Below are 22,957 nucleotides of genomic sequence, written 5' to 3'. Positions count from 1 at the left end.
CCAACCCAAGCCATTCTATGATATTTCTGGATTCACTCCTTTCAGGGAGCTACAGAGAGCAGTGAGGTCTCTCCAGCCTCGTGTTCTGCAGCCTGCACAGCCCCAGCTCCCTCAGTCTCTGCCACAAGCCGGCTTTGCTCCCCGGCTCGGCTCTCCCCGTCCGTCGCCGTGACACCATTTCGGCGTGGCCATTTCGGCCGGGAAATGGCGGCAGCGGGCGGGCCGCGCCCGGCACGGAGCCCCACCAGCAGGCGCCCGGCCCCGCTGAGGAGCCCCGCCCGCTCTGCCCGCGACGGGGCGGTGCCAGCCGGGCTCAGGGCTGCGGCGCGGGATGGCGGCGGCTCGGAGAGGGCGGGCGGCGGATCCTCGTGCCGGCTTCAGGCGGGCGGCGGAGGAGCAGAGCCCCGCCGTGCCTCAGGGCCTGATCCGGGCGGCCAGGAAGAGCGGGCAGCTCAACCTGGCGGGCCGCGGCCTCGGCGAGGGTGAGCGTGGGGAGTCCGGCGTGTGGAGGCGGCGTGCTGCGGGCGGGGCTGGGGGAGCCGGGGAGCCTGTGGCAGGCTGCTCTCTGTGTCCCGGCTGAGGGTGCTCGGAAGTGGGCTCGGTGCTTTTCGCTTTCTTTGATAAACGGAAAAAAAGGGCTGCGATGAATATTCCCTGCCCACTTTGTTTTTGCTGTTGCTGGCCGATCTCCACCTTGTAATCGCTGCTTACATGCACTTAGAATTGTCAGCTTTGGGAAAACCTCTCTGTAAAAGTAACTGTGTGTGTTTATATCTGAAAACTGCTGATACTGGCGGTTTGACTATCAGTGTAAGAAGCTTTTGGCTGAGCCCCGTGTTTTGTCTTGCAGTGCCCCAGCATGTGTGGCGGATCAACCTGGACACCCCGGAGGAAGCCCACCAGAACCTCTCCTTCGGTGCTGCAGACCGCTGGTGGGAGCAGACAGACCTCACCAAGCTGATCCTGGCCTCCAACCAGCTGCAGTGCCTGTCTGAGGACGTCAGGCTGCTGCCCGCGCTCACCCATCTCGATGTATGTACCAGGATCCCATTACAATGAGATCAGTCTCGCTGTAGGATGTGGGACAACATAGTTCTAGATCCTTGTTTTCCGTTTCCTGCAGTGGTGGATGTGTAGAAGCAGCATTGGTGCATTCTCAGGTTAAAGGGCTGTTCCACGTCTCCCTGATGGTACACTGGTTTATACACAGGCAATGGGTATTGTTGTGTAGAAAGATCTAGGGAGTTTCATCACAGGCACTGAAAGAACTGTTGCTGGATGCAGCCATGTTTAAAATGCTTCTGCACACATCATATCAAATAATTTAGTCTCTCAGTGCTTACTCTCAATTGACTAGAACCTTCCTAGATTAGCAGCTGCAGTGCTGCTGTTGGTAATTGTACTGAGGAATGTACACAGGTGTTGGTAGTGGACTGAGTAGTACTGAGGAGCATACACAGGTGTTGGTTGTGGACTGAATGGTACTGAGGACATACACAGGTGTAATAATTCTGTGCATTAGTTCTGCTTGGTTTGTTGTAGAGTGGGTGGAAGAAAACCTACAAGGTGCAACTCAGTAAGTATTCCAAAACTTTTATTTTCCAGGTTCATGATAATCAGCTGACTTCCCTTCCTTCTGCTTTAGGACAATTAGAAAATCTTCAGAAGCTTGATGTTAGGTACGTGTTACAAGATTAGAGCACTGATTTTCAAGGTGTGAATGAGAGATTGTAGTAAAACAAATTTTATTTTGGAAAAGTTAATTTTTTTTTAAATAGGGAGTATTAATGTTTTGAGCATTATATGTTTTAGATCAAAATTGATGGTCTTAGGTTAAGATAATTTTGACTAATACTCAAGTCACAGCCTTACTTGGAAGCTGAATACTGATACTTTGAATACTCACAAAAGTAGTATCAGTATTCGTTTTCTTCAGTATGGAAGCTTTGTTTTGAAGGAGTCAAAATGCTTTTTTCATGAATAATATATGTTGGGAATAGCTGTAGATACCATTCAGGTTGGAAGGTTCATGTTGTTCTGTTTACAGGAGTAATGTTATGAGTTTGCACGGGGAGAGAGTATGTTTCTTTTTTGTCTGTGAACTATATCATAAACAAATATTAGATGCAGCTGGAATATTGTAGATTCAGATGAGGATGAAAAGTGTTCTTTAACAAAGAAATTTATTTTCTCTTAGGCAGCTAATCCATTCCAAAGGGCTGTAATAGTTGTAAGAGAGAGATTTTCTTAAAGGTGATGGTGTCCTGGACAGCATACCTACATGCACGCTGTGATGTGGAAATGTTTTGTAGATGTAGTGAACAGTTGGTCTGTGCCAACAGCAGAATATCAGGTGCATCTGTTGCTGGATATGCTTCATATTTGTTCTGGGGTCTAAAGAGTTTGCATCTCAAATGGTTGTGCATGTTGTAGCTCTAGTTTGGACGGCATCATGTGTAGCAGAAGTTTCTATTTCTGGTTATATTCTTTAAAACTTCTTACCAATTGTTATTTCCCTTTGTTTTCCACGTTTTAATGCTAGCCACAACAAACTGAAGAGTATCCCAGAGGAGCTGATGCAGTTGTCCCATTTGAAGAGCCTTCTTCTTCAACACAACGAGCTGAGCCACCTGCCGGATGGATTTGGGCAGCTTGTCAGTTTAGAAGAATTGGTAAATTATAACTTCTTGAAAAATACTTACTTGTTCAGAAACATCAAGCTATCTATGTTTCGCTACTGCTAATTAAAAAAAAAAAGTCTTAGAACCATATGAATATTTTAATAATTTACAGAGCTTATCAGCTATTATGTTTTTGTGTGTTTGCTTGCAACCAAGTTTTGATTTGGATTTTCCAAATATTATTAGAAAAATCAAGTCCCTTGTGATCTGCCTGTCATGGGAGACTTGTCTCTTCCATTCGCATTTCTACCAGGGAAATCCTGAAGATGTCAGCAATCTAGTTTGAATCTTCTGCCAGTAATTAACTTTGCACCAACAGTACCCATGGGATATTTTAAACATCTCTATTTATAACCTCTTTCTCTTTTTTTACCCTTCAGGATCTGTCCAACAATCATCTTACAGACATTCCAACAAGTTTTGCTTTGCTCATTAACTTGGTGCGACTCAATTTGGCCTCTAATCAACTCAAGAGCCTGCCTGCAGATATCAGTGCAATGAAACGTAAATTTGTTTCCTTGGCTTGTTAAATGTCAGCCAGCCAGTTCTGTAGTTACATTCAGAAATACGTTGCATATTATTCCAGGTTAAGAAAGTAGGTTCTGAAGAATTTAAAGTATTCTCAAGAGGACTAGCTTAGAATTATTTAAAAAAAAAATAGTTACTACAGCTCCCATGTATCAAACTTAAGTCCTCCTGTGGTTCATATTACTTGACAAACGCTCAGGGAGCTATTAGAAAAATGTAAGGATTACTGTTCTGCTTTGAAGTTATTAACCTTAGAACTGCAGTGAGCACTTTGACAAGTGTTTAGTGCATATTTTAAGTGGAAAATAAAGCATAAATAAGAGCTAGTTGGATTCGTTAGAAAGAGAGGGCAGGGTGAAGGTCAGTGATAGAAGTTAACTTTTGTTATTGTAATACCAAGCTTGCTGATGTTGATGTTCACATCAGTTTCAGTACGTATTCTAATAGCTGTGGCAGATCTGTAGGAACAGGTCGTAGGCTGCCAGCTTTTGGAAGTGCTACAGAAACTATCTGCAGAGCTTTCTGATGGTCTGTGACATTAGCCCTAACCTTTCCTGTTACCTGCAGTCCTGTACTCCAAACAAGAGCTAGTATTTGGCAGTGTCATGGAAGGCATTCCAGAATGTCTTGTGAAGAAGAAATGAAAAGCAAATGTCTTGCTTTCAGCAGTGCTGATGCCAAATGATTTGATTTCTTCCAAAGTTTGGATGTGACAATATGTTCTTAGGCTTACTTAAAAAAAAAAAAAAAAGTATCAATAGTTTGGCAGAATACTATTTTTATTTTCTTTTGTTATTCTGTAGGCTTAAGACAACTGGATTGTACTAAAAACTACCTGGAAACTGTACCTTCTGAATTGGCAAGTATGGCATCTTTGGAACAGCTGTATCTGAGAAAAAACAAATTGCGTTCCTTGCCAGAATTTCCTTCGTGCAAATTACTGAAGGTAAGGTTTGAATAGTGGGGCTATGTAAATGTGTTTGCAGTGAGCTTCTGGAATAATGGTTGTTAGCTCACATACAAGTTATCGTGAATTGCTGTGACCAGAAGTTAATAAATCTGTGTGTAGAGCTCTGTTTAACACATAACCCATTTGCATTTATTCCTACTGTCCATAATGATCTGTCTTAATGGCATTTGGAAGACAACTTTATAGCAGTATTCAGATTTGGAAAGTAAAAAAGGCATTCAAGGAGAAGAATGACTCAAATATTAGGTGTAATATCGCCTGCAACAGTTGTGTTGTATCTCTAGGAACATTTTATGAATAAATTCACTTTTTTTTTTTGTACCTGCAGAGAAAGTAAGCATTCAAAAGAGTCACAGCCTTCAGATATTTTGTAGCCTTCATTTTCCTTATGTTTACAATTGCAAATTGCTTGTCTGAAAATATCAGAAATGTGTTACTCATTGAATAGAAACATTCGATTGGCCTAATGATGTCACTGGGTACATGATCAATAACCAAATCCATCACAGAATGTGGATTCTGTAGTTCAGCATAGCTCTGAACTTGGCACTTAAAGTCCCAAGCTGTTCCAGCATTTTCTTCCACAATTCCTGCTGGTGTGTGAAGCTCTGTATTTATATAGCACATCCAGCAGCAAATGTCTCTTCTTGATTTAAAAAGCCATTTGGAACTGTGAGTGATCTTTGTCTCCATAGGAATTACATGCTGGTGAAAATCAGATTGAAATATTAAATGCAGAAAGTCTTAAGCATCTGAATTCCCTCTCAGTGCTGGAACTCCGAGACAACAAGATAAAATCAGTTCCTGACGAAATTACTCTACTTCAGAAATTGGAGCGACTCGACCTTGCCAACAATGATATCAGTAGGTAAGAAAAAAATGCACGTGTCTGTGATGAGGCCTTGCTCATGGCTTCTGTGGATGGCTGGTTCTATAGGTGATGTATTTCAGTAATTAAAAAAGGCCTGGACTGTGAAATGAAGGATCTGTTTTTGTGTTTTGTAAATGTTACGGTTGCACTATGCCTTTCTTAAATGTGATATATTCTGTATCTTTTTGTTGGAATCCAAGCTTCAGAATACCAGGCCATCTGGCAAACAATTGCCAGTGCTTGGGGATTTGTATTGAAGCAGCTCTGGTCTGAAATGGGTTGTTTCCATTTGCAGATTGCCTTACACGTTGGGGAACCTTTCTCAGTTGAAATTCCTGGCATTAGAGGGAAATCCTTTGAGAACCATTCGAAGAGACCTTCTGCAAGTAAGCACGTTTAGATAGTACACAAAAGCTGGTGGTGATGCAGACGTACATTATTTAAGTGGTGTAGGAAAACGTGGTTAGAAAACACGTCGAGTCGAAGTAGCCTGTTCAGCTTCAATCCGTCACTTTTGTTTGTGTGATTCTGTTGCTGTTCCCACGGGTTCTGATGCGATGCATAACATCGTGAGCACTGTGGAATAAAGCAGGTCGTCACTTCCTAAGACCTGTTTCTGATTTGCTACAGATGTTGTGATATATATTACAAATGAAACAGCAGATGTCTGGGGAAAGAAGGATCCAGCAGCTGTCTGCTGCCTAATCCCGCTGCAAGTCACAGCCCATTGCAGTGCTAGGCAGATACGTTATGTGAAGGTTTTCCTAGATGAGCATGGATTTTTGTTTCTCATTTCCTGCTTGCCTGAATTAAAGATCTAGGATTCAGTTTCCAAAGAGTATTTGCTGACAAGTGTGTTTTGAGCAATGACAGTATCATGTACAGTGTTTTTTTTATGGATAACCTACAAAGTGAAGGTGGGAATTATGCATTAGGAACAAGTCCATGGGCAGCAGGGAGGCTGGATCTCGGGCACCACTGCTGCTATAGAATTCTTTTATTTTTATCCCAGCAGGCCCTTCTCAATAGTGGTATATATTAATTCTGTCTTTTGCTAGTGCTATAAAATAAATGTTTACAAAGCACTCAAATTCTCTAAAAATAAACAGCATTGACTGTCCTCTATTAAAATGAAATTTTGTAATCTGTGTTAGAAGTAAGGGAGAAAATGTGTATCTGATTAAGTGAGCGCTGTATGCACTGCAGCCTCTCTTCTTCTATCTTCTTTCCTCTGTTTTTGTCCAGTTTCACCACATTTCCTCACAAGAGTTCCTTTCTTTCCTTCCTCCACATTCTCTTCATCCCCTCTGCATTCAGATCAGTCTCACATGTAGTGTAAATGTCAGCTAGAAGGAGAAATGTTCATACTCACTGCTTTAGTTCAGTCTCTCCTTCTAAAACTTGAAGGAGAAATGCGCAGTATCGTAAGGAAGTCCAGCCCATTTGTTTTAGGATAAAACTAGGATGAGATTATGTATAATTACCTGGAGATCATGCAGATAGTAACTGGGTTTGACCAGTAGAAGTTGCTGTGAGAGGATTGCCAGTCAAATTTTAGGATAATCCAAAGCACTGAACTGTCGATTTCAATGACAAATAGTAGATTTCTTCTTCAAAGCATAATTGTGCTAGAGATTTATTTAAGAGAAGGCTGAATTCATTTGAACAGTTCTTCCTTGCTCTTGGAGCTGGCCAAATTACTTTAGATGAAAAGCTGAAAACATGGAGCCTAAGGTAGTAATGTGGGGCTGGGAATTGTCAACTGGAGAAAATAAAATTCTAAACAAGCAAGTACATAAGCTATTGCAAATAGGCTTTGTCTACAGGAGCTGTTAGGTAGCTTTTGTAACCAGCTGTGCTATGAGCTCCACCTGTGTGACTGAAATTGTCATTCTTCATTGTCAGAGCAGCTGTGTAAATACTGCCTGGTGAATGCATATTGATATTTTGTTCTTTCTTTCTTTCTTTTCTTCTTCTTTTTTTTCCTTAAAGAAAGGCACCCAGGAACTTCTGAAATACCTGAGAAGCAGAATCCAAGGTATGTTGCTTTATTGCATGGCATCTTAGCGAGAATCTTTCTAAGAAATTAAAACGAACTAGAAGCCAGTCTCCTCCAGTTATCCTGCATTGATAGGTTTCTTTGCTCAATGATTTGCTCTTATATTTCTGTGCTGTTCTTTTTCTTACTCTATTGGATAATATAACATTATGGAGTGTCATCACTTAAAAAAGCAATGTTAAGTATTTTACCCTGGTCCCTTTATGTGTTTTGGATGAAGAATTCAAGTTGTTCATTGCTTTTTTTTCCTTGAACATCATGGGAAATTTCCATAACAAATTCTTTCTCTTCAGCTTGCTGTCTCTTGGCTTTGTCACAGTGTAGAAGGGTGGGTGAGACTTTTACAAAGGTAATGCGTGTTGTTCATTCACGTTGTAGTATGGGCTGCACAGTCCTGTGATTGCCAGAAATTAGGCATGAGAAAGGCAGCCTCAGGGCCATGCTGGTGCCATCAACTCCACCGTGTAGCTGACTAAGAACATAAAAAGCCTGGGGGAGAAAGCAATGGGTTATTTTAAACAGAATTTGAATCCTGGCCTATTTATGCGGAGGAGAGAAAATCTTCTCAAAACAGGGTTTTCTTTCACCTTTGGAAATACTCATTTTTTTTCTGATTTTAAGACATGAAATAGGAAAGATGACAGTTCACTGGTGAAGTTAAACATACAGCATGGAAGTAATTATGCTGTGCTTAAATGGCAAAAAATGCTTAACCTCTTAATTTAGGGAGGGCCTTGATGTTACACATAGGAAAACTGTATTGAGAATGATATGGGTGACTTGTGAGTGGGCTTTCTCTCCATCTGCCAGAGGATGGCAGTATTAATTAGATTACTGCAGCGTGTAAAATGGCTTTGAAATGTCTGATTCCCTGCAAATCCAATGCATTATTAACTTTGCAAAAAGGAGTTGGGTGCTTGAGTACATACTCAAACTCTCATCTGCTAGCCTATGATAGTTTTTATATTGGGGATGGTAAAATAAGCTAAAGTCTTGCATGAATCTTAGTGTTTGTGTTATTATTGTAGCTCTTTGAGCATTTAAGAGGGAGCTAAACCAGGAGCAGAAACAGACCTATGCATGTAGAGGCTTAAATTGAAGAAGTGCCTCTAACCTTGTTGGTCTTCCTCAATGAAAGAATTACTAGTTGGGCATCAGTGCAAGATTTGGTAGGCTTTAATTCATGAATGCTGCTGAATTTCCTGCAGTTTTGGTGGTTTCTTTCAGTGGAAGTTAGACTTATATGTTTGGGCTTCTAGCTAAGCTTCACCCTGCTGAAGGGCTTGTGAGCTCCTAGGAGGTGGTGCCACAGCCTGGGTATGCAGAACAATGTTTTTCATTTCTTAGGTATTCATTCTGCCAACAAGCTTTTCATGTGGAGAGTACTGTAGAGAGTAATCAGAAGGAACTCTAGAAAGAGTGTTATGAAGGTTTTTATAAATGTTTTAACTAAGATTGTGGTCAGGTTGGCTGTTCTGGAAATAGGTGACCTGGATCACTTCTTGCCGGCCGTACCTGTTTATCACTGTCTCTAGCTCCCCGCCCTTTGGAGGTGACTGCCTAACGTAACAGCTAGCGTGGCAGCTGTGTTGTTGTGTGACCTACTTATTTCAAAATCCAAGTCAACTCTTTCCCTTGCCACATTTAAAAGGCAAAAAAACCAACCCACAAACAGCCCAAATCCAGAAACCCCGAACTACAAAATCCTCTTGCTAGAAAGGCCTCGACATAATATGGATCAGATTATATGCAATCAGTCTAGAAGACAGGAAGAGTTAAAATGAGAGACCACAGGTGACAAGGGACTCTGCAGCTCTCCTCCTAGGCTGTGCAGGGCACACCTGAGTGCAGCCTGTGGTTTGTGTGACTGTTATGTGTTCCTTCCAGATGACGTAACCAGCCCAAGCGAAGAGCCTCCTGTGACAGCCATGACTCTCCCAAGCGAGTCAAGGATTAACATGCATGCCATAACAACACTCAAATTACTGGAATATAGGTATGTGGTTTGAAATACCACCTATTTCTAAAGCAGGAAGAAAACTTTCCTGCAGTTTTTTTTAATTAACTTAATGATATATACCAAACTGTCTGCAAATTTGGCTGTACTTATGCATTTTGCACTTCAGTTTGAGTGTTCAGGTGCAGGCAGATTTGAATTGCAGCTCTTTTTATTTTTTTAATGTCGTATGTTTCACAGTACCATTGCTTTTAACTCACTGAAATACTTAATCCTTGCAGGTGCCTTTTTTTTTTTTTTTTGCTTCCTTACTTAGTATCAGTAAGTCTCAAAAGCTCTCACAGGAGGTATATTTTCAGTTCATTCTTAAATTAACTAACAGTTTAACTTGTTAGCTTAGGAAAGGGTCAGAAAACCATGCTTGCTGAGAACTGCCAGATAAAATGCCCAGTCCTGCAGAGAGCTGGAATGCAGGAAGGACATGACTGCAGTGAAAGGGTTGGGATGGCTTTAGTCACCATGAATGTTCAGAAAGTCCAAATTCAGTACTTACCTGAGCTGCACATCTCTGTGGGGGAATATTTTCTGAACTGAGGGGAAAAGCTGTTAAACACCAACCTGCTGCAGATCCTGGCCCAATGTATGGCATGTGTGCTAAGGTAGTGACCTAACCCAGCGCTTAATGAGTGTTCTTAAGCCAGGTAACAGATCAGATTGTCATGGTGAAATGATATTATTGCCTGGGTGACATGTAACATGGTGCAGCGATCAGTCAGCTTTTTCATTAACAGTCCTTTGAGGACCTCAGTTTGTAGATACGTATGTATCTATTCTGCTGCTCATCTTTCTTCTGAAAGATGTCTTGTTAGTAAATAAGAGGTGATTAACTTGTTTGTATTACTGAGCTAAATGCTTTTCATTGTTCAGTGAGAAGCAGGCAGCTGCGATTCCTGATGACATGTTCAACGCGGTCGGAAGCAATCCTGTCACCAGTGTCAACTTCAGCAAGAACCAGCTGACTGCCATTCCTCCAAGGTACTTCTGTAGAGATCATTCTTTACATGCTGCTTTTCTTCTATTTTATTCCTTAGCATCTTGTGTTGTTTGGGTTTTTTTCCCCAATGAAGGGTATTTACACTTTTTCCTCTGTATGTGCACAAACGCACACAGAATATAATAGGGATGCTGAATAATATGCTGGCATTTCTAGTGTGAGTGGCTTGCAGGAGGGTCCATTCGTTTGCATGAAGATCTCAGTACAGTGAAGCTTGGCTGTATTCAGCAGTGCTTTCATTGTATGTTGTCTTTTGTACTGCGCTATTAAGTGTTATTGAAATGACTAAGGGCAGACTCCACTGTGACTTCTCATCATAATCAAGTGCTGTACTTAACTACGGTCTAGTATTGTTTTCTCTACAAAGTGGTCCTCTCATATGAACATAATACATGTGTAAACTTTGTGAAATGATAGCTTTGTACTAGAGAAGAGGTCCTCTTAGAATTCACTTTCTTCACATAGCTTTTTTTTTTTTTTTAAGGAAGCCTGAACAATTTCCATGCCGTTGTGCTTGATAGGTATTGCCCCATCACACAACACTCTGTTAGCAGCAATGGCTGCAAATACTGGTGTTGTGCAGGGAGGAGGCTCGCTGCATTCTGTAAGCCTAAGAACATCACGAAAGCTCATTTTTCAAAATACCACTGTGTTTGTGGGGGTGACTTATTTTAATTCTTGGACACAGATGTGCTGAACAATTAGGCTTTATCACACAGAACTTGACAAGCTGCTGTCTCTCATAGAGGGAAATCTCTCGGTACAATTTGGTGAAGGAATGCTTGAGCCTCCCGTGCTTGTTTGCTCTGTTAGAGGCTCCTGTGCTCAGCGGGGAGTGAGGTGTAGGTGCGTTTGCACTGCTGGGTGCCACGGAATTCAGTGGCAATCCAGATGGGAGAGGTGGATATTTAGTTTGCTTAATTGCCTTTTGCTTCTAGCGTTACAACAGGAGTTCTGTTACAGAGATTCAGCAGCTAACTTTCTGAGCTTTTAAATACATCACATCAAAGCATCTTGATATAGTATTCCTTTTACAAGATGCAGTAAAAGCTGTGTTTCCTGCAATTTGTGATAGCACAAGCGTGGAACAGAAACAAAAGATGGTAATAAAGCAACAGCCTCTTGCTGTTGGACTGCATGAAGAGGATGGATAGTATTTTTGCTGAGACATTTACAGGAGATGGCAGTGATGGCCACTTGTGCCATAATTTCTGAAATCTCTCTTACTGCATTTAAGCGAGTAGGCCTTCTTAGCAAAACTTACTCTCCTAATCAGTGAGAGAAAATTTACTCTTCTGCTAACTTTAGAAAAATGATTCTGAGCTTTGTTTCTACATCAAGTGTAAGGCAGTTTTCACAGATAAAGTTTCCACTTCCAAAATGGCTTCTGTAATGTCAAGAACCATAGGAAATTCCTTGATCTGTAGATTTCTAGCATAAAGCAATTTTTTTTTCAGTAACTTGGAATGCAAACGTGAGCTTCTGTAGTAAAAGTACACTCATATTGGATTTCAGGATTGTGGAGCTGAAAGACTCAGTTTGCGATGTCAGCTTGGGCTTCAATAAAATCTCTTCCGTTTCCTTGGAGCTCTGCACACTTCATAAATTGACACATTTGGATATCAGGTTTGTGATGAGTGTTGGACTTCCTTTCCCAGTGACTCGTTTTCATGCCTCTTTAAACCAGCCATCTGTTGCGGTGGAATAGCAGTACTGAAATAATGTTTCATTTCCCAGAAGGGCTCCCTGCCAGCGGAATGACCAGCACATCTGAAATTGCAAGTGGCCTAGATTTAGGCATTGGTTAAAGAAAAACTCACCAAAAAATGGGCAAGCTCTAAGACTTGCTGTGGTGAAAGGTCTTGTCTCACTCGTTAAAAGGTTCTCAGAGATGTTAAGAAGATATTTAAAAACGAAATGGAAAAGAAATCTGGGAGGATATCTGGGCAGTATTACGGTCAACTCAGGTGTTCTACCTGGAGCATCTTTTAATGAATAATTTTCCTGTGATGACTCTTCTTATGTCACACTCAAGGGATTCCTTGTTTGTCCATACAAAGCTGTCTTCTTTGTATGTAGGAAGCTCCTGAATGGTTTCCTGCTGTGGGAAGCCCTGCAGTAACAGTGGCTGTAAAGGAGTGAGTTGGAGCCAGTGGATAGTAGGATCAGTGAATTTTCAAGAGGTATAGAGTTATCTTAGCCATTCACCTTGGCACCACCATTGGACTGTTTCTTGAACTTTCCTCTGAAACCCAAGTAGCTGAACTGCCAGGCATGTTTCTGGAATTAAGTGCTTAGAAATGTTTGGGAATCTTTAGAGAACAGGCTTTATGTTTCCTTACTGGCAAACATGGGATTATAAACCTGGTTCACCAACTCGATCCAGTTATGAAGCAACTGAGTGGTTTAAAAGAACTTGGTAGCACCAGTAAACGTGGGCATTCTGTTTGTGTGAATTCTTCCCTAAAACTTCTTAGCAGTTGGTGATTATTGTTTGTCTTCGTTTGGTACACAGAAATAATGTTTTGACATCTTTACCTGAGGAAATGGAGGCACTGACAAGACTACAAGTAATAAATCTATCTTTTAATAGGTGAGCAACTACTGAAGTTTTTTTTAATAACAATAAAAAGAATTCAATGTAATTTTAATTTGAAGTAAGAATGAGAAAGGGCTTCGGCTAACTGTGGGCTTAAAACAGTTGAAGGGAGTGTGCTTCTTTACATGGTATGGTGGTATATTTGGTATATTTTATATATTTCATGGTATATGGTGGTATATTTTTGGACTTTTCTGTCACAGGTTTTGGAGAGAGACAGTAGAAACAGGTTGAAGAAGGGATTAAACAGTCTTGTGAACAATATAACAGCAGTGGATGCCAGCAGGACTGCCCTGTAGCTCCCATAATACATCAGTTCTGGATGATGGGAAAAATAGCAGGGGAGTGGTGTCCCTGAGCAGTCCCGCTGTTCTCACACTGCTCTCTCCTTCAAGCTGCAGTCACTTTCTGTGTGACACGAGCTGTCATTCACAGTTGCAAAATGGCTGCTCTGTAGTTCTCTTACAGGTGCTGAGCTGTCACAGAGCAAATTCCACCCAGCTTTTTCACTCTGTGCGAGATACTAAAATAATCAGTTTAAACAGCAGCACGTGTAAATATTTACTTTCAGTAAACAATGCTGGAATACTGTCTCATTTAAAAGGCTGTTGGTTTTATTGATTGCCCTATTTCTGACTTTTCATTTCTTCCTTCTGAAGACTTAAAGTATTTCCCAGTGTCCTTTACCGCATCCTCACGCTGGAGACCATCCTGCTCAGTAACAATCAGGTGGGGTCCATAGACCCTCTGCAGCTCAAGAAGATGGAGAAGCTTGGGACGCTGGACCTTCAGAATAATGACCTTCTCCAAGTGCCACCGGAGCTTGGAAACTGTGAATCTCTGAGGTGGGTATTTAAAGTGGTGACTTGTTCTATAGAAACATATTTTGCCTGGTTTCTTCAAAGCGTGTTTTGTCAGAGGGTAAGGCACTAATTTGTTTGTAGGCCTCGGCGCACAAAATGGGTGTCTCTTACCATTTGTAGAGCAGTGCAGTTCCTTCCCTAGTTTCCCAAGTCTGTAGAAAATTGGAGGAGTTGTTTCAGGATTTAAAAATAAAACTGCAGAGTTAATATGGAAACATGCTTGGAAGACCGGATGCCCAAAAACTTGCTTCAGTGTTTCTGAAAGTGGAATTTAACTGTAAGAATCAACATCTGGCAGAGTCCAGCTTTAATTTTGCATTTTCTGAAAGGCACGTGTTCCCTAGCTTAGCCCCTTGCTTGGCTGGTTGCTCTTTGCAGCAAGAATTGTCTTGGTGTTAGGACTGCCCCTCCTGTGGGCATTTTTCTGCCCTCTGCCAAAACTGAGTTGCTAGAAGGCTAGCAACTGAAGTTACTAAAATGATTTAAGATTTTATACTTAAAGGGTCCGTTCTAAGGCCCAGGAGAAAATTAACAACAGAAGTGGTAACATTTGACAATGAGTCTGTTTTCGTTAATGAAGACAAGAAAAGTCATCAGGGATCTTAAAAAATGAAATGAATTCAGACATATTTATTACCAGAATTTGATGCATAGTATGTAATATCTTGTGGCAGTCTGCATTTGGAGAGCATATCCAACACCTAATGCTATTTGATGAGTTCTCAGCAGCTTTGACCAGTCAGCTCTCTAGGTAGGAACATCAGCTGGATACATTCTTGTGTACTGGCTATGGATGAGAAATAGGAAGAATTAAGAAAAATGCCAGGATTTCTAAAAGAAGTATGCAAAATGGAATTGGAAGGTTACATTGGTTGGTGTAGCTTAATGTCAACGCCTAAGACAATTATGGTGGCTGTGTGTATTACACACTGCAGAGCCTGCTGGCCAGGTGGGGGTGAGCCACAGCCCTGGGTGTCACTAAATACATTTGGCTCCTTACCTGTGTGTGACTTAGGCTGCTGTGAAAGAGAGAGACAGGGTAGCATTCTGCAGATCGTAGTGCTTGCTTAAAGAGACATGGCTGTCGGTATTCTTACATGACGTACCTCAAAGACAGCTAAGCATAACTAGTCTGTCTTGTCAAAAATAACAAATGATGCCGTAGTGTGGTTCTCCCCTGTAAAGTATACTTCCTTGCTGGTCTTTAAAAGTGAGAAATAAAACAACCTCCCTGAACATACACAAGCAAAAAACCTCCACAGCAATTTAGTGTGCGAAGTGAGCTAGCAGCCAAGCTTGAAAGTAGAGATTGCAGTGTAACAGTTTTTCCCTTTTACTGTCGATTTACGTATTTCAGAAGTTCTTTCTCTCACTCTGTATTTTGGCAGAGACTTGTTTAAGAAGTGGGGTATGTGTGTATCGTGCAACTACAGTAATGTACCACCACTAATCTACCAGCATAAACTAAAATTCAGCTGTCTCTAAAGCAGGTACCTTAGTATGAATGAAGGTAGCAGAGGTTAAAATCATTGTGGAAGAACAAAAGATGACTTACTTGCTTAAGAATTTCAAAAGATTCTTATACCCATATGCAGTGTATGAACGTGCTGCAAGAAGGAAAAGCCCATGTACAAATAACTGCACATCTCTGTCTTTCTAGGACACTTCTTCTGGAAGGAAACCCATTCCGTGCTCCCCGAGCAGCCATTCTGGCCAAGGGAACAGCTGCAGTGCTGGAATACCTCAGGAGCAGGATCCCTACTTGACAGGCTGTTTCCCTGTATGATTCTGAATTGAAAACAGAGTATCATCCTCTCTGATGTGATGTGATTTCATTCCTTCCTCCTTGTTTGTAAGCTGTTGGGCCATAAAGCATTTTTAATACTATTCTTAGTTTGCACGTTATGAAATTATTCACCAACAAACTATTTCCCACTCAAGGCTGCATGTCTCAGGAGTGCATTTCAAGGTATCACAATCTATGTTTACACTTTTTGTAAGAAAGAATGCAGTTGAAAGCTGTGTTTGGCAATGGAGACAATGCTTTTCTACAATTAAGCTGTTTTTTTCTTTTTAAGAATTGTAAACACCAAAGTAATTGAGCAAAAGGGGGAAATAAGCTTTTTGATTTTTTGTATGCCTGTTTTATAATCTCCTGTAGGGTCTTTGGTCTCTCTTCACCACTGCCTCAAACCAATGGTTGCTGGTCTGTGCATGGAGAAATGCCTGAACCCTTGAACAACGTGATGAATACGGTGTGAAATGTTCTGCAGACTGTGTGCATGTCCCGTGTGAACGTGAGCAAAACGTGGCTGATGTTGGTAGCTGCACTGAAACAATAAATGTTTGCTGTTGGATATATGTTTTGTTTCTACATCTTTAAGAATGTGCTCTAACTGAAGTTTTTAGCCAACATGATTTAAATGCACTTCAAGACTGTGAAAATGATCTCTGTTGATAAGAGTAACGCAGCGTGGGCATTAACAATATAAAGGGAAGAGTTACTTGATGTTACCCTGTGACTGCTGCATTGCTTCTCACAGGCCTCTGGACATGGAATGGAAGCAGGATACCATATGGATTTCCACTGCTGAGGTTTTTTGTTTGTTGGCCTTTTTATACTGCACTGAGTGCTTCTGCTGTGGGTGCTGTGTAGGTGCTGCAGTTGGGGTCTCTGTGTATGACCACTAATTGCAAACCCTTCACAAATTAAAAACAAAAAGCTTTAAACTAAAACTAAAAGACATCTTTGTATCTAGGAACAGAACGACACCTCATTCTTCCATTCTCAGTAGGAAAGCAAGCTGACACCAACTGGGTATGCTGTGTGTTTTTTTTATCAAGTAAAAGGTATGGAATGAAAGCATTTTCATTTCCTCCACCTCTTCTTGCTGTAACACAGAAAAATGTCACATGGCTCCAAGTTGAACTTTGCAGGTTTTGAATGTGACCAGAATTAACGTAAAAACACTCTTCCTTCTCCTCAGGGTCTTCAAGCTTAGCGAGCACCTTTCAGCAGGAGCGATGGCGTCTGGTGCCCCTCACACACAGCAGCACGGCGCTGCGACCCAGTAGAAGGGAAGCAGGCCTGGCCCACATGTCCAGGAGAACCTGGTGGCAGCAGGTGGGTGAGAGAGCAGCTGGGTGCTGGGAGGGGAACGGGGCAGAGGTGTTTCTGTTAAAAATGCACGGGAGCGGATCTGTGCAAAAGGAATGGGGGTTAAGAGCCAGAATTGTTCTAGAGTTGAACAAGTCAAGAGCTGTTCTGTGCTGACGTGGGTGACTGAACTGCTGCTGAGCTCAGCCCTGTGACCCTCGCTTTGGTTCCTTCTCCTGTGTGAGGCGGGTGTGGGAGTCCATGAAAAGCAGTACGTGCTGGGCTCTCCATCAGCGTGCAGTCACTCCCTGACCACATGTGGTGTCTCACATGTTCAGCAGTGACGTGCTGAACAAGCGTCATCGCTCGGTTTTCAGGTCTTTCTCTGATGCGTCCTGTAATTAAAGGGCCTCTTTCCCTCAAACAGCTCTGAAACACTACTGCATTTGCTGGCAGATCCAGCTGAAGCTGTAACGTACATCGCTGAGGCTAGAGGTGGAGGGGAGCTCTGGAACAACACTTAAGAGATGCAGAGGTAACAGCCATCTTGTTTTCCATCACTTGTAGAACAGTGATTTGGAAAACTCAGGTCCTTTCCAATAGTAAAAGATGACAAAAATGAATTACAATAAGGTGACATTTTTATTATTTATACAATAAAGAGACTTTTTTTTTTATGTTATTCAAAACACTTTTTTTAAATACTGAAAAAGTTGGGTACACCAAAGCCGAAAAATGGCTCTGCTATACACTGCACAGCATTGTTTTAGTCCCTGTATTTGTCTTATGTACAGAAGCATCTGCAAAATGCATTCTAAACACAATATGCACCTTACGGGTAAGTGTCATACATGAAAGAAAACTGGAAGGATACAACCTGCGTGTGCAAATTAACTGACGATATAATTGATTGCACTGAATCAATAGATTTAAAATATAATTTTGAAGTACCTTTTTGCACATAAAATGAAGCAGCTTTCAAGTTCAGTAAGTCTTTATACTGCAAAAAACATTAAGTACATTCACAATCTATGTTAATAAAGTAGTAAATATTTCTTCATTCAGCTTTATTTACATTAATACTGTAATTAAACTGAAAAGTACAGTTAGTCATTTGTTATATAGCAATCTTTTAACACATACAAAAATGACCATTTTCTGTATATAATTTAAGCTCAAAATCACAATTATCTCAAAATATTAATTACAATACAGCCATCTCCATCATAATTAAACATGTCTTTTATAAAATGGTAAAATTTTTAATAAAGTAAGCTGTTGGTTTTGAACTGGATACAGTACTCACGAGTAGAAAACTTAACTGATAAGTGTTTGTTCTGAGCAGGGTTTCAGGGTAAAGCCACATATGCTAGCAAAGAGACAAAGAAGGCCCCAATTTACAAAGATGAAGCCTCTTGTGCTGCAGGGCTGTGGCTCGGTCGGTGGTGCTGCAGGAAAAGCCATACAAGGGCCAAGTAAATTCTGGATACAATGCACTGATGTCATTCAGTTTTAGAATAGTTGCATGAATTGTCCGCTAAGAGGATTGGCAAAGGCTCTTTTTTTTTTTTTTCCTAAGAGAACCTACTGAAGTTCTAGGAGAAACAAACAGCGTCTTTTGAAATTGGCTTTTGCAGAGAAGGTTCACATTGGCTCCCCCCAGCTCCCCCCACCCCCGGGAAGAGCATGGGTCGCCTTGCCTGGCCTCTGCTGTCACTGCTGTGCTGCACTGCACGTGTGGCCAAAGCCACTGCTGCAGCGTACCCAAACCAAAGGTGTTCAAAACAAAACCAAACCGTATCCTATCCAAACTACTGGCCTGAAAGTTGTATCGTTACTTTGTATTCCACTCGTACTAGCAAGGCTAGCAAATGAAATAGGTCCTTAAATCTGATTAGCTGAAAATAACGCTGTAAATCTTTGTGCACTAGTTTAAATGAAAATTCTGAAGGCAGAAGACCTGGGAGGAGAACGCTGAGGCAGGAGGGTGAGTACGGCACCAGAGCCCATGGGTAAGAAGCTGAAGCTTTAGGTACTGGTTTGTTCTTAATTGGAAATTCTAAATGTAAAATCTGGTAAGGTAGGTAAGTGACCCCACAGCCACAGCTGAGGTTTACGATCTCCTGTGTTTGTTTAGGATTTGGGCAAATTGGTATTAGTGTTCTGTTTTATTTCTGTTTGATGTGGCTTGCCTGGGTGTGTAGGACAGGGGTTGCACCATGGTGGAACACAGATCCCCGTGTGCTTATCTCCCACCCAAGGGGCTGGGCAGTGTGCAGACTCCAGCCCCTGTCCTGCTGCTGTCTGGCTCCCCAAGAACAGCCCCTGTGCCACCTCGGGCCAGGTACCAGTCCCTGCACGTGAATGGGTTCGAGGGTGTGGTTTTCATTTAGAGTTGTCTTTGCATTTCCCGTTGCATATATCTCCATCAGATATATACATATATACACATATCTATAAATATGCAGGCTTCCCATTGCATAAGGTAATTAAGTGCTATATTACAACCAAGAGAGGATTAACCACGGAGAGTCTTTACATTCAAGGTGCTTACTAACAACAGCAAACCGATTTCATGACACTTTGTACTGGAGTTTTTTGTTGAACTTTTGGGTCATGAAAATTAGTGGTGTTCTACAACACTGGTGATTTAACTTCTAGCTATCCATCTGTCAGCTAAAAATATGGCTATTAGAGCAATGTTTCAAAGGTCTTTTCATTCATGTTCAGAAAAAGGCCCCCCGTAACAGCATCAGTAGTCTTACAGGCAGAGCATTCCCGATAAATCAACACCTGGAAGCGTGTTTGTGGTCCCCTGGATGCCCTGCATCCAGATTGAGGGCTCTGCTCTCACCCTGCTCTTAGCTCTGGAAAGCATTGCAGCAGATCTGAAGTTTGCTGTTATGAACAACTGGCTTGTAAATCTCGTAGTTAATCAACACCCTGATAAAAGTTGCAAAAGATAACGGTCAGTGACTGATTTGTTAGGACTAAAAGGTCCCACAGGCTTCCTATGGTCTTCTCTTAAAAATGTTTCTCAAAATAAGAAAAGCATTTTGGGAGCAGCTTTCTTTTCTTTAATTTTTTTCCTTTGTTTTTTTTCTTAATAGCCAAAAGGTAACAAGGCTGCAGAACAGCAAATGCGTTCCTGGGCAGCTGGGCCCTGGGATTTGGACACATCTGATCCCACGAGGTGCCACCAGCAGCACAGAGAAGGCCCCAACACTGACCACGAATTCCTTAAGACTTGCTGCAGAATGATGGTAAGAGAACCCCAGCACAGATTTCCTTCTGCAATCCAGCCCTTCCCTGAGGATCAGTTGTTGTTTATTGCACGAAAAATCTAAAAAAGCAGAACCCGGCACAGTTCCGCTGAGATTAATGCTTCCACGAGGAGCTTAAAAAACAAGGTAGTGAGTGCCTGTATAGCTGACATGGGAGAACATATGGTGTGCCTGGGAGAGCTGCATAGCCTGGAGAAAGGAAACCATCTGCAGCTCTGAGCCTGTGCTTGCCTGATCAGAATTCCCTCACACACACACACACCTGAACCCTCACGTGGAGCTCACCTCTGGATAAGCTGTCCTCTACCACCAGCACTTGCTATGTAGCTGTATTTATATTTATGGGCTTTTTATGTGCAAAGCATGCACAGAGCTGAGTTGCCCCGCTGGCAAACCTGGCCATGCATAGTTGTGTATCTTGGGTTCTGGGAAAGAAAAAGGTGCAGGTTATTTGGGAGGACTAATGTGGGAACCCTAAGGAGTCCCATTAAAGTCTCATTGCTCATAGCATTACTCGTATCTAAACACCACTTCTATCAATTTGAATAAAAACTAAAAAGAAACTATTGGGTCATTTGGACAGTGGTGGCTGATGTTTCAGCTGGGAGGCCAAATTCATCCCAGATCCCTCCTAGAATCAGGAGTTGTGGCTAAGGTACAGTGGCACTCCACTACACAAATTTAACTTTATTGTAATTTCCTTTTCATTACAATCCATTAATGAAAGCACTCAGCAATCCTGACGTACAGTTCTGCACACCTCGATTTATTCTGCCACTGTGCTTTAGTCTCATAAACTCAGCATGCAGAAACCCACCAAAGCAAAGAACGCTGCATTAACGAGCTCTGAAGATCAGAGAGTTCACCCATTCTCACCTGTGTTCACTTCCTTGGCTATAGGCCTCCTTAGCTCTGCAGCTCCTTGCTATGTTTTGGTGCTACCAAAGCACTCTGTGCATGGCAGCTGCCATGTGCTGAAGTGCTGTAGCTTTGCTCGGGGAAGGAGGGATGTGTGCTCCTTGTTCTGCACGCCCACACTGCACAGCTTTACAGTAGGATGCAGAATTGCAGAAGTAATGCACTCTGCCTTCCTACTGGAAGCAGACGTGACAGGGAAGCTCTGAGCATGGGGCTGTGCTGCCATAAGGTGCCCGTGGGCTGCACAGCTGCAGCTGTGCACACGTGGCTCTGGGTGCCCACGTCCATTACAATGATTTTTCTGTATGAAAAGGGAAAAGGAGCTCCAAAGTGCATTTAGGTGCATAAATACCTGTTAGTGTACCTAATTTCCATTCAACGTAACTACAGCCTACAGAGGTACAATTTTCTGAACATGATGATGAATAACCTGATATTTTCTCTTAAAGGGCAGTGGACTTAAGGATGGGGACGTGCCAGCTCACGGGGAGAGCTGCAGATGGGCTCTGCAGAGCCTGAGCAGTTTGAGGGGACGTTCTGAAATTACATCTGTGTGACAGAAACGGAAAGCTGAAAAGCAGGGTAAGCAACACAACAAACCTGGATCGTGTGACTTCAGCAAGCAGCTTCAGCTTGTAATATCAAGACTATTTTCATTTACTGGAAAGCATTCATTATTAACATTTATTTTCTAACTATCATCAAGTCATTTATTCAAATAGTAAATTTTAGGATCAGCATTAGCTCTGGCTCACTGCGGATCTGGGAGCATGTTGCCACTCAGGAGTTACAGGAGCTCTTCCACTAAGAGCACTTGCATCGGTTAAGTAAAAGTTAGTAGCTTGGAATTTACGGTTCATTCATATACTAATAAGTTCAATAACCCTTGTTGTTAAAAGGGGAGATGCAAACAACCACATAACAGGGAATTTACATGCCAGCATAAAAGCCTCACTCCCAAGCCTCTCCTGTGCTTCCTGGTAGCCAAAAACAAGGAAGAGTGCAGACAATTAAAGACCTGGTGCTTCACAACGCCGCGGGAGGACAGTTCTACTCTTACTTACTCATGGGCTGCTTCTCTGTGGGAGGCACCTGGCCCATACACAGACAGAGGGTGCACAGAAGGGGCACCGTTGTCTTTTGACATCATGTCAGTTTAATTGGAAGTCTTAATTACTTCAGTCAGCGTGTGCTTGAGAGTGAGAGAAGAAAGGTTTGAGGGTTAGTGGTCAGGAGGTGCCTGTGGGCAGCACCCTGTGAGCAGCTCCTGGCTCTGCCTGCAGCCCATTGCCAGACCGTGGGCAGCAGCACGCACGGCAGCACCTGGTGGGAGCGTTCCTTGTGTTTTACCTCCTTGCTGTCAGCGTGGCGTACACCTGGATTGCTGAGGCAGCAGCACTTTGGCACAGTTTGGTGCTGTCTCCGTTGAAAACAGCACGAGGATTTTTACCTTAAGGGTTTTCAAATTCGGTACTTTGGTGGGAAAGCTCTTCCCGTGCTCTGCCAGTGCCACTCTTCTACGATTTTTTTTGTGTATGTGGAATCAATCCCCATTCATTTTAGAGACTATTACTCAAGGGTTCTGTGAAGGCTGAAGCCATACTGATAATGGACGTAGCGAGCCCGGGCCAGAGCAAAAATACAGAACACCGTAACACCGGGGAAATGGGCAACGCAGGTCGAGGGCCTGTCACTTCAAACGAATCAATGATAGAATAATAAAACCAGCAGCAACAAAAGAAGTTCTCCTGCCACCCATCCCAAACTTCTCCCGTTTAGGAACCACAGCTGTCTAAACTCACTGCTCGTCCACTTGGTGTGTTCACATGGAAGCAACTGAAAGTGCCCACCAGAAGGAAGTGAGCCCATCTCCGTGCCGGTTGGTTACACTAGGTCCGGGGCTGACCGTACCGCTATCGATAGCTCACCCTGTGCAGCGACAGTTTCACTCGTTAGTATGGAGCCAGCTATACACACTGCATATGTACAGGTATTTTCATAAGGCATATAATATCTTTGCATTGAAAATAAATGAACATTAGTAAATTTCATCCAATATATACTTTCTTCGAGGTG

At 42.3% G+C, this 22,957-nt stretch overlaps 1 protein-coding gene across 6 annotated transcripts; it reads left to right on the top strand.

Annotated features, from left to right (window-relative positions):
- LRRC40 (leucine rich repeat containing 40) lies at positions 275 to 22,939 on the top strand. Of its 6 annotated transcripts, none has more exons than XM_021405214.1 (21): positions 275 to 482; positions 851 to 1,032; positions 1,606 to 1,679; positions 2,543 to 2,672; positions 3,062 to 3,185; positions 4,013 to 4,155; positions 4,875 to 5,047; positions 5,346 to 5,436; positions 7,043 to 7,088; positions 8,997 to 9,105; positions 9,994 to 10,101; positions 11,636 to 11,746; positions 12,636 to 12,713; positions 13,379 to 13,564; positions 15,243 to 15,362; positions 16,570 to 16,706; positions 17,107 to 17,214; positions 18,611 to 18,691; positions 19,790 to 19,942; positions 21,331 to 21,463; positions 22,661 to 22,939. In XM_021405214.1, exons 1-15 carry the CDS (start codon positions 332 to 334, stop codon positions 15,346 to 15,348), a joined length of 1,812 nt encoding a protein of 603 aa, XP_021260889.1. In that variant the 5' UTR covers positions 275 to 331; the 3' UTR covers positions 15,349 to 15,362; positions 16,570 to 16,706; positions 17,107 to 17,214; positions 18,611 to 18,691; positions 19,790 to 19,942; positions 21,331 to 21,463; positions 22,661 to 22,939. The 6 variants fall into 6 exon arrangements, with proteins under 6 accessions (XP_021260889.1, XP_021260890.1, XP_021260888.1 ...); XM_021405213.1 differs by having other exon boundaries at positions 276 to 482; positions 15,243 to 16,400; XM_021405211.1 differs by having other exon boundaries at positions 276 to 482; positions 15,243 to 16,432.

This window comes from Numida meleagris, chromosome 7 (genome assembly GCF_002078875.1).
Source record: "Numida meleagris isolate 19003 breed g44 Domestic line chromosome 7, NumMel1.0, whole genome shotgun sequence".
NCBI lineage: Eukaryota > Metazoa > Chordata > Aves > Galliformes > Numididae > Numida > Numida meleagris.
This window is presented reverse-complemented; position numbering and strand designations above follow the sequence as displayed.